The sequence below is a fragment of the Pungitius pungitius genome, chromosome 16, assembly GCF_949316345.1.
Source record: "Pungitius pungitius chromosome 16, fPunPun2.1, whole genome shotgun sequence".
Taxonomy (NCBI): Eukaryota; Metazoa; Chordata; class Actinopteri; order Perciformes; family Gasterosteidae; genus Pungitius; species Pungitius pungitius.
This window is the reverse complement of record NC_084915.1, coordinates 10,611,504-10,623,515: the sequence shown is the minus strand read 5'-3', so window position 1 is coordinate 10,623,515 and position 12,012 is coordinate 10,611,504. Positions and strand designations below refer to the sequence as shown.

At 42.0% G+C, this 12,012-nt stretch overlaps 1 protein-coding gene across 2 annotated transcripts in view; it reads left to right on the top strand.

Annotated features, from left to right (window-relative positions):
• LOC119215258 (replication protein A 70 kDa DNA-binding subunit-like) overlaps window positions 1-12,012 on the top strand; it is a 29,002-nt gene that overhangs the window by 4,621 nt on the left and 12,369 nt on the right. For both annotated transcript variants that reach the window (XM_037467267.2, XM_037467268.2), the window contains exons 7-12: window positions 1,671-1,812; window positions 3,405-3,507; window positions 3,604-3,672; window positions 5,916-6,108; window positions 10,149-10,285; window positions 10,818-10,966. In XM_037467267.2, the coding sequence (XP_037323164.2) occupies window positions 1,671-1,812; window positions 3,405-3,507; window positions 3,604-3,672; window positions 5,916-6,108; window positions 10,149-10,285; window positions 10,818-10,966 (793 nt within the window). The remainder of the gene's footprint in view (window positions 1-1,670; window positions 1,813-3,404; window positions 3,508-3,603; window positions 3,673-5,915; window positions 6,109-10,148; window positions 10,286-10,817; window positions 10,967-12,012) is intronic.

Genomic DNA, 12,012 nt, shown 5'->3' with positions numbered 1-12,012 from the left:
CAGGAGTTTTGTATCTGAGGAGAGGTCTATGTGAAATGATCAGAATCTGCTTTATTTGATTGGGATGAAAGTGCAGGTGGTGGAATTGAGGTGCCCACTGACCGATGAAGTGTTTGAGAGACGGCCTGTGTAAAGAAGATGTTCCTGTGCCTGGTGGTTTTGGTGTACTGTGCTCTGTAGCGCCCACCAGAGAGGAGGAGATGGAATGGTTCTCCCTGCAGACCTGATGATCCCTTGTAGTCTTCTCCTGCCCTGATTGATGGCCGTTATAACAATCCACACAGTGATGGAAGAGAACAGACTGGATGATGGCTGAGTAGAACAGGACCAGCAGCTCCTCGCCTGGGCCTTCTGCTTAATGGTGTCGATGCTGGAGGCCCACTTCAGGTCCTGGAAGGTTGTGGATCCCATTAACCAAAAGGTCTCCACAGCCGACACAGTACTCTAGAGTATGGTGCGTGGGAGGCAGTGTTTGGGGGTCTGAAGTCTACTGTCACCTCGATCGTTTGAGCTTGTTCTGTCCACACCAGAGGACCAAATGTTTAACCTCACCGTCCGTACGCAGACTCCCCAACGTCCCTGATGAGGCAGACAACCTCTGTGCCGTCTGTGAACTTCAGGAGTTTGACAGTCGGGTCCTCTGAGATGGAGTCGTTGGTGTCAGATTATCCCTGAAGAATACTTTTCCTCGAATGCTGTTCCACAAAATGCTCCGATTGTGCCAAAATGATTTTTATTATTACAACAGCTATTTTTTTTGCCGCAGCAGATTGGGCTGATGTGACTTTGTTGTGCGAGGTGAGAATAACCCTCTGACATTCAGTGGGCTGGTTGAACTCCTCAAGTTTTCAATGAAATGTAAAAGCTTATCCGTTGTTTCTAAAACAGGGGAATCTTATTCATTATCTCATTGTTTACTAGCTGAGATTTCTTTATTTGTTTCTGATTATATTTCCCTTTTGGTCTGACCAGAGCATACTTCTTTCCGAGATATACATATAGTAATACAATTTAACACAATTTGAAACACTTGCTCAACTTGATTTCAATGTCTTGTTTTTTATATATTACATTGTATTATAACTATATATTACGAATGCTTATTGGAAGCAGCTAACGGAGAAAGCTTAAGGTTTAATTTATGAAATTAAATATGCAATTTCATGAATAATGGTTAAAGCAAATATTTACAAATGGCTCCTAAACCATCATGATTGTTTTTTTTCTATGACCAGAAGGCATATGTACAGTAACTATGAAATGAATAATTGACTGGTGGTTGTGACCAAGAATCGTTGAGACCCTTTTCTGAAGTTTGTGGTGCCTACCTAACTGTTATGTTAGGGATATGCAAATTAATTTGTCCAACACACCCCCCCCCTCCCCCACTACTGTTTTTGAGAACCATTTGCATGAGATTTGAGGAAATAAATATCAGTTTTTTATAGCTTTTATACAGTTAATTAAGTTGTTAAAATGTAAAAAATTGCATAACCTATTGTCATTTCTGCTCACGGCCACAGTCTCTAACCAACAGAGTTGAATTGATCAACTCAGTGGCCATTTCCTGAAAAATAGATTGATGTACTTAATCGTATTGCCATTTAGTTGTCACCTTGAAAACCATGAGTACTCGTATACAGTAAGCATCTCACCTTGTGTCTCTGCAGCCCTTTCTTCTCCACGAGGCCATGAAAAACATTTTGTGGGAAAGTCACCCATGAAGACGTCCCCCGCGAAGGCCTCTAATGCTTCTCCAAGTTCTTCGGCAAAAGTGATGCCTATTGCAAGTCTCAACCCCTACCAGAGCAAGTAAGTGTAAGCGCGGGTGTCTAAAAGTAACGCTAACACTGTCCTCGCTCTCCCGCTTGTTCATCGGGTTATTTCCTGTCCCATGGAGACTCTGATTGCATGTTTGTTGCCTTTTCTTAGGTGAGTGTGTGTGTACGTTATCACTATAGAAACACAATGACCTTGCCTTAGAAATGACAATTCAAGTTCAGGTACTGCAAGGTCTTCAAGGTCTGCTGCTGAGGTTATGGATTTCTTCTTTGTTGGGGATTTGGCCAGACTTTTTTTTTCCCCCCATTTGGTTTGGGTCTCTGTCTCTGACCTCAAAGTTGGCCATAAAAAACCAGACTGCATGACGTAGTTCTTCAGATTGGGGTGTCAACTCTCCCTCCACGTATGCACTCTGATAATGTGGCCCTGTTAGAAATTGCAAGCTGTAAAGATAACTGTGCCTCTAGGTGTTGTAACAAACTGATGACTGTTCTAACTTTGAAGTACCTACAGAGGGTAAAACGGATGACTTCAGCAGCTGTGGTTCCTCCACGTATGTTTGCGTTAAATAGCAAATGGAAAGTACGGCGGGTATGTGTGTGTGTGTGTGTGTGTGTGTGTGACACAAAGTGATTAGCAGACTGGATCATATAGGGCTGCTGCGTATGTTCACATGGCCTTTGATGGCTGTTTGCGTGTTCATCTCATTCCATTCTGCTGGTTAAGTAATAGCATCTAGAGCAGACTATAATTGGCTTTCGGCTGCCATAAACCGCAGTCTTATCCGTACTGAGCAGGGGACGGGGTTCACTCTGGGCCAGCAGCTGCTCTAGTGATAGGCGATTTAATTGCAGGCAAAGTTATGGTATGAATATCGTCTGCTTCAAATTTATCAACACAGTCAAAAAGCTCGTTGCCGCCGAGCTTGTGTGGCTGGGAAGAGCAGAACAAGAAGCACATTTTAAATGCAAGCGGGAGTTGGTCGATGCACCACACAGAGTCCGCTCTCTGAAAATAAAGTTGCTTGATGCTTCTTGATTCTTTTCTCTCCTGCAACTTGAAAAAGTCATTCAGACAATTTTCTTTGGAATTATTCTATTGTGCATTTATGTGTGGCATTGGTGACAGATGTGGGCTTGTGTTGACAAGTGTCTCTGCGACTTCCTTTATTGTTTGTGTTGTTAGGTTGCACATGTGTTGGTCAAAGTAAACATTTAAATATTGTACTTGTTTAACTGTTGAGTGTTCTTTGTGAATATGCATTATGATGATCTGTTATATAAGAAAAATGAAAAAGTAAACATTTTTTGATATACCCACTAGTCACAAGTTAAGTTCTTGGTCAGTAAGCTTGTTTATTTTCGACATGTTTTTTTATACATCAGTAAATTAGTTCCATACCATTTGATAGCTAGGTAGTGGTTTTTTGTTTTTTTTTGGGGGGGGGGGGTGTTGTTATGATTTGTTTGTTGTCATTCAAAAGTGATGGGCAGCCCGACATTTGAGGTGTAATCTTGACATTTTGAACCCAAATCATATAAAGTATGTTGTGTCGTCTGTTTGGTTGACACATATTTTGTGAGCACTGATTCCTTTGACGGTTTTCTGCTGCGCATCCTTAGGTGGACTATCAGAGCACGCGTCACCAACAAATCCAGTATCCGCACCTGGAGTAACTCGAGAGGAGAGGGCAAGCTCTTCTCCTTTGAGATAGTGGATGAGAGTGTGAGCAAAGGGGTTTGATGCCTGTCACACATGGCTGTGCTTGGTTTTACCCGGCAACATCTAACAGTTGTTTCATGGAAATGTGCTCGTCAACAGGGAGAAATCAAGATCACAGCCTTCAACAATGAAGTGGACAAGTTTTTCTCTCTAGTTGAGCAGGGCAAGGTAAGCAAATCCCACTCACTCATATCCGTCCTCACTCGCTGTGATAAGAGCTTCTTGTCTTTTTTTTATAAATTACATTTCCAATAGCTTTGATTGCACCATATACTTTCTTTGACAAGATTGATACCAGTAAGAACATATCTAAAGACTTAATATATGAACAAATTACTTTACAGAGTAACCTCCTCAGCCGTCCATTTTGTATACACATAACACCTCATACATAAATGCATCCTAGGTAAAATAGTACATAATAAACCCTTCTGTAAAATCCTCTTATGCCTGCAGGACTTCTGGGTAGTGAATGAGCCAGAGGCAATATGAGAGGATTTTGTAGAGGGAACTCATTAAGTGCTTTAATATTTTACTGAAATATATGTTTTTGACATATTGAGTGGATATATGAGGCATCGAGTATGCTGTAGGGAAACACTGCGAGAAGACTTCAAATGTGATGGGTTTGTATTTTATTTGCTGTTCAAGTGTTGGTTTAAAGCTATTTGTATGCATAGGAAATGTCTTCCAGTCTTGCAAGCTGTGTTCTCCCTGGTGGACGGGTTTATAGATAAGTAATTGATACAAAGATTAGATTTGTATGGGTCCCTGTAATCACTCCTCCTCTGCCTACTGACATTCAAGCGATCCATTTGTAGGTATTATAACAGAAGATATTGGATTAAAAAAAATCTAATCTTCCTATAGTAAAGTGCATTCTGAAGTTTGGCCAAAGATAATAACATTAATCCGAATAAGCCTATATAACTCTCTTAATCCTGGTGGTGGTCATGTGAAGGTTTATAACCAGTGTTGTGTCTTAGCAATGTAACTACCAAGATGTGCCCCACTCAAAAAGGAGACACAGTCTGTGTGATTAGGGATGTTATTCAAAAACAATTGTAAATCCAAATATCCCCACTCTGCGAAAGCACCCTCGGCCGGGGTGACCTTATCGACACTACAGCCTCGAGGGAGCAGTGTAGAGCGGCGGCCATCAGCTGGTCATTTTAGAACGCGCAGTAATATTCACTAAAAGGCACAGCTGTCCACTTACGTCAATGAACCCCAGAGAATCTGGGATGAGGACACTAACAGAGGTGGAGTGACTTCATCCGCTGCTTAGATGCACTTTTCTCTACAACATCTTTACACAGCAAATGGATGTTTGTTGCTATATTAATGATCTGAATATCACATATATCACATTTAGCACACAACCTTGAAGGTAGTTGTTGTCAATGAATCATCTTTCATCCAAAGGCTGCTTTTTTAAAACCTTGTGTCAGTAAGCATCCGCTTTGCTGTCCTTTTCAAGAACCCTCCTTCTCCACCTCCATCTGCTGTTAGATAACTGACAGCAATGCCGAATTCTGACCTTGCTGGAGGCCTGCGAAGCAAATTTGATCAAATAATTTTATGCAGTAGGATCCCTCGTATCATCATGAATATTAAGCAACAAGTGCTTCAGTCAAATGAAACTTGTAAGTAATGCTTTCCCACTAGATATTGCATCCAAGTGGTGAAACAAATAAAATGATTTTTGCAGATAGTGAGATATAGCAACATTTTTGAGTAAGCTCAGGCTGTTATGTTTTAAAGGAGGAGGCGTTCAGGCTCCCCGACTAGAACATGCCCTTTTACATGTTCCTATATGTTAAAGCTCCTGCTCAACTCAGTCTGGCCCGCAGAGCTTAATAACTCAATTAACCCCGGCCATCATTTTGTTAGTCCCCCTGGCTCAGGTATCAGCCACTCGCAGTGACTCGCAAACCAGCCCCAGTTCCAATTTGCGGCCTCTGCCCTCCGACGATAAATGAAGGAATGAATCGGTCTTCCTTTCGCTATCCGAGTATTGACAGAACAGCGAGTGGGTGTGACTGGCTCTGAGCAGGCGGAATTCTTATCACATTAGTTTCATGCTCCTATCTCTGTGGGGTGAGGGAGAGAGAGAGGGAGAGGGAGGGAGGGAGAAAGAGAGAGAGAGAGACTCATATTGAGCATGCATTATGCTCTTTTGCTGACTCGCTCTGAACTGCTACTTATTTTACACTGAAATAGAGAAGTGATGGGCCTGATATAAGAGTTGGCCCTTTTGTTTTTTCTTTCTTATTAGAGGCTTATGACCGAACAGAAGCTTTGTTGCAATAATCGCTTTTCCTTTGCAGGACCCAATTTGATCCGTCACAGTTGTCTGATTAGGTCTAACTTTATAAAGCCAGCTCACGTTGCTCTCTCACTCTCTGTAGGTGTACTTCATCACCAAGGCCACGCTGAAGGTGGCCAACAGACAGTACACCACACTGAAGAACGACTATGAGATGACCCTCCAGGCACATTCATCCATCGTGCCATGTGACGACACTGGAGGCATCCCCGCTGTGCTCTGTGACTTTGTGCCCATCGCTGAGTTGGAGAACAGAGAAAAGGACACCGTCGTTGGTAAGAGAGCAGTTTTTTTTCTTTTTTGACCATTTCCAGATGAAAGGACAATTTAAAGTCCCAGCAGAATAGAAAGTGGAGCATCCTCAGCTTCTGTACCGAGTATTCCCCATTGGAACGGAAAATTTGAGTGGTGTACGGTGACGAGGGATTTCCATCACTGTGGCTCCACACTTGCCTGCCTCGTTGGGAAAAGTTGCAGATCGATTGGATGGGTGTCATGGTATTATAGATTGAGACTATTTGGAACATGCCAATGCAAGGATAAGTCATATTGTACCAGAGATTTGATCTCCACTGTAACAGTGAGTGAGCTAGTAGCACTTTAGTGCTGAGGTCAGCTGTGGTAAGAGCAGGGAAGGGCTTTGAGCTTATTTTCACATGGATGATCCTTTTGATTTTGGGTCAACCCCAATCAACATTCTGCATTTAGGGCTCAGATGATGACTCCCTGCCGCTCCAAACCTTTTAAACAAACTGTTAAAGAAAATGAAAGCATGGTGTTGCATTTTTTGGTACAAATGTATTATTATATGGATTTTCTGAGGTAACAGGGACATTTGTACCCCACTTCTGAATTGCTGTCATGTATTTTACATAGATTATGAAAATCACAGGCAAACATAATTTAGTGCAGTAGCAGTCAGGTGGATGAAAGGCTCACGTTGGTGTCTGTACGAGGAGTAAAAGTATAATGTTTGGCTCCACGCCTCACCCAACTTAATTGACTCACTTCGACTGGAATACTAGATTTCTCTTTTTTGAGATCCTACGCATATGTGAGATGTGTGCATTTACATGAATATACACCCCTTTAGTCCAGATGAAGTGAATGTTACGTTGGTTGATGATAATATGCATTGTATTCATGCAATTTAGCATTTTGTAATGATTATTACAACTTACTAAGGTCTTTTGACATAATCATCCCTTCAGAAATCCATATCTTTTTTTTCTTTTTTTAATGTATCTTTACAAAAATCAACGTATCCTAATAAATTGACGGAATTCCTGATACACAAGCTCCAAGAATCAAGCACACAAAGGGTCAGTAACCTTCTACAAGAGTCTGGGGGCGAGACAAAACTGGACCAAACGTAGAAGCTGAATCTTTTTTTTAATTCTCCTTTCCTAGTTGTTCTCTCCTAGTTCAGACTCACACATACAAACACACTAATGACCTCTGACAACATTCTGTTAAATGTTGTCTTTATATTCTGTTAGTCTATTGTCTTCTGCCTTGCAATAATATATATATATATATATATATATATATATATATATATAGAATATGAATCATTTCATCTCTCGATGAGCTGTGAAAGCAGTTCAGTGTTAATCGTGAAGAAAAGAGGAAATGGTTTGAGGTGAAGTTAAATGCTCAAAGAGATCTTTCTAAAGCAACTATCTAACATGAAAAGCGGTCATGGATATTTTAGATGACAATCAAAGCCTACAGTAGAGGATTTTACAGTGTTTAATGCTACAGAGGAATCTATTCAACAGCGACCTGAAAAAGACCTTGAGGCAGCAGTTGGGGTACTTTTCTAAATCTACTGAGCTGTACAAGAGTGTGTGCCAAATTACACCAAAATGATAAAATCTCCTGTCTATTGGCAGTTTTGTTGATGATTACAAAACATTTACTTTTTGGTAAGCTTTAGTTCTATGCATTTAATTTATTGGTTCATTCCGATGAACAGTTACCACCTGGGGGAGGGAGTCAGACTAAAAGAAAAAAGAAAAAAAAACACTGATTGGCAAATTCTCTTTTAACACTTGTTTTAAGGAACTTTCTTGCTCGAGGGCCCTTAGAGATTCCCGGTGTTTTCATGATAGTTGCTGCCAGTATTAGAACGTTTTAGGTTATCATCTGGATCATCTCTTCAACGTCAGCTCAGGCAATTACCCGTCCTAGATGCAGTAGATGGTAAAAGTGTTATTAGTCGGGCACGTGTCGGTCTGTTACATACCAGATGGCCTGGGAGAATACATTATGACAGGGTCGGTGGGAAGGTTAATTCAGGCGTATGGTAAAGAGGAGAGGTAAAAAAAAAAGGATGATGCTCATTGTACTGTTTTCCTGAAGGTTAGTTGCAGGTAGTTGTACAGGAGGGTCTTATCAGGTAAATGATGGTCCTCGTAAGGATTTTGGTGTTCTCAATATTTCTGTGACACGATGCACAGTTATGACAATGATGGTTCTCTACTTTGGGCAATGAAGGCATAAATTAAGAAAAAAGGGAATTTTGGCCTTTTTGTAAGAGGGAATGGTGAGGACACAATGTGTTGCATGTTAAACTTACGGTTTCCATTGTTTTTGTTACTCTGTCAATACAATATAACCAGTTTAGATACAAATACCAAATCCACCTTTTCTCCCCCATTACATGTTTGAAAAAAGCACATTGACATGCTTTCCCAGATTTGGTACCTATTCGGATCTAACTCCGGAGATATCTGATCCCAGACAAAAAAAACAATCATCCACATTTCTCTAGTTTCCCTAAAAAGTAAAACCACGTCCAAGAGCACAGTTTGTACACGTGAGCTCATGCGCCAGTAGTTCAGTGCAGTGCTGCATCAGGCCAGCAGCCTGCCCCAAGGCAGCACAAGAGGGCTGTTGGTTGTTACGTGTCCTGTGTGTCATCTGTTGTCTCTGCATTCTCTCTCTCTCTCTCTCTCTCGCTACTGCCGCTCTTCTCGCTCCTTTGGTTAAAGAGGGGATTATGACATGGTAATGAGAACTGTCCGCCTGTTCCTCTGGCGATAATGGAGTTCAGAGGTGGGTGACATTGTCTCAATCATAATGGAATTAAGGAGAGCTGAAAGAGGGCAGAACGGAGCAAGAGAGGAGCGGTGGGGGAGGAGGGAGCAGTTTAGTGAAAGGTGAGCAGAAGTAGCAGGCAGGAGGATGGTGTTCAGAGAATGATTCACTGGGTTTGGAAACTTTATCATTCTGTCATTTTGTGTAACGCCGTGAGATGATGGAGAGAAAATGGACCGACACAAATGTGATGTTGTTGACCCATATAGTAGTGCTGGGGAGCACTGCTTTTCGAGTCCTAATGTCCCCACCCTAATGTAATTCATTACATGTTTCACTATATTCAGTGGCAGCAAAGAAACTTTGTGATCCGGCGACAAAGGCAAGCGACGAGCCTGCAAGCTCGAAAACGTGGAAAAAACTGAAAATTTACACATTGCTTTGCAAACGTTTCATTTATGTATTCAACACATTTGTCAAGTCCCAAACAGTATGTTTTGGAGAGTACCACTGAGTGTTTACACTACTTTGTTTGTTTACAAGAACTCCGGAGGGCAACCTTTAAGTTATTCATCAAGTGAAATGACAAACCCCTGCTGCTTACAACTTCTTACATTTAGCTGTTTTAAATAAATTAAAATGGTTTATACATTTTAATCAGAAAAAGAAAACATTTGTCTATTACTCAAAGAACATCGCAACACAAAAATGCAAGCTAATGTGATAGCGTTAATCCTATTTACAATCTTTCCTGATTATATTGCATTATACTTTCTGTTTTCAGTAACCTTGTGACAAGCCCATTTGCAGTGTGTAAGCACTTGAATTCATGAATGAATTCATTTGACTTGATCGATTTGAGTTTTTTTTTTCTATTAGTCACGGCAGGCCAGGCGCTCCACCTTCTTACAGCTCAGCAGGGACTGCTCAACAGTGCAGTAATCCTGAATGAAGTTTTGAGGCCTTGAGCATGACAGGAAACACAAATGAGGGTTGAGTGTGTTTGTTGTGATTTGCGGTGTGGGTCTGGGTGTCAGCCAGCCTGTTATGACATTCATGTCAGTCCGCTGTGACGCGGCAATGTCACCAGAGTGTCACCTAAGCCCTGTTCCTTAATACCACTTCATATTTACGATCAACACCACATTGGGAGGTTTTAAAGAGCTCTCCTCACATAACAGCATATATTTATCTTCTTTAATATTATTGTGTCCCCCGCATTCATGAGCTGGAAATAGATGGAGACGTGAAGCGACTCTCTCTCTTTCCGTAGATGTGATTGGAGTGTGTAAGAGTGCGGAGGATGTATCTCGTATCACCACCAAGACCAGCAGAGAAGTCTCCAAGAGGGCACTGCACCTGATAGACCCCACTGGCAAAGAGGTTACAGCCACGCTGTGGGGAGAGGAGGTAATGACTATCATCTCCCGCATCTCCACTCTCTTCCTTCTTCACTTCTCTCTCTCTCTTCGGTCTGTTTGCAGAGATTTCCTGCCATTAATTGTGTGTTTATGTAGATGCACATCCATCTATGTGCATAACGTGCCTCTGTGTGTGCTCTTGCATACAGAGGCTTTTGATTGGGTTTTCTGGGTCTACATCGGTCAAATTACCCTCGTGACCTTCAGGAGTGTTTTGGACGAGAGTTCCTGATTTGAGACTGAAGGCTAAATAGCCCCCGAATGTGCATGAAATGGAACTATTATTCTCTAAACCCATTCAATCTACAAGAGCTAATCCCTCTTCTTTGCCAAAATCCAGAAATGACTTTCAAATTAACTTGTAGGTTGTCCAATTATAAGCGCAAACTACACCACATATTACTTTCCGGTCTCATACTGCAGAAACTGACTTCAACACATTAGAGACAACAACACATGTGCTTGGTCTCCATCTTTCTGTCCTCGATTACTGTCTTTGACCCAGTTTGTTATTTCTCCAGGCGGAGAAGTTTGACGGCTCTCAGCAGCCGGTGGTCGCGATCAAAGGCGCTCGCTTGTCTGATTTTGGAGGCCGATCTCTCTCTGCTTTGTTCAGCTCAACAGTCATGGTCAACCCAGACTTACCGGAGGCGTTTAGTCTGCGGGCCTGGTGAGTCACTCTGGTGTGCAAGCAAACACCAACTCACACACACATTCAGAAACGTGAACAGAATTATTCACTCGTGCCGGTATCCAGTCACTTTATCGCTCGCGTCCCACGAGACACATTATGTAGACAAATCACTACAGATGGAGGGATTCTATCTTCCTGTTGCTGTATGTAAAATACAGTAGTGGGGAATACTTAACTTGTGGTTCACTAATGCACAGACACGTGTTGGGAGACTCGTGGCATGTGCCCCCTCAGTCCCAGCAGGACTCCGGACAGGATGGATAGAGGGAATAACAGAGAAGCCGCTCACAGAGATTTCTGGATTCCAGCTCTGAACTGCTGCTGTGTGTGCAGAGAAAGACGGGACATGTGAGCCGCAGCAAACTGGATAGTTCCTGTGGAGGGATTTTAAATTATTAAATTATTCTGTGTGTGTGTGTGTGTACACACGTATCAATGATTCAGTGTGCATGTGATTGATTGCATGTTGAATGCTGTTCTCCGGCAGAATAGTGCGTCAGATAGGCGCAAAAAGCTAAAAATATAGTAAATATAGATTTAGTTTTTTGGCACCTGTGGGCTTCACTTTGTTGACTCAGGCATTAACGACTGGTTTATGAATATTTGTCTAACTGCCCACTGATTAATAGCCATTGCTGTGTGTGTGTGTGTGTGCGCGTGTGTTGCATTGGTTATATGTATGTGTTTGAGAGAGCGGAGTGAAGGGCTCCATTGATTCACCTGCAGTTTTGATCTTATTAGTCTCTGGTCAATACACCATCGCATCCTGACATTCAAAAATAAAAGAAAATAAGTGCCCCCCCCCCATCCTTTCATTCCTCTTGGCATCCTTCTCTAATCCCTGACTTTTAACTTTCATCTGTTGCTAGTTGGTCCTCTCTCCAGTTCACAGCGGTGAATGGATGGCAATCAATGTTATTTCACAGCAGACGCTGCTTTTTAGCATGTAGGTCTTCACTCGATAAGACAACGAGTATTCGTCTGACTCTAGTTCCTGCGGCGATGTGGCGCTATGTGGGATT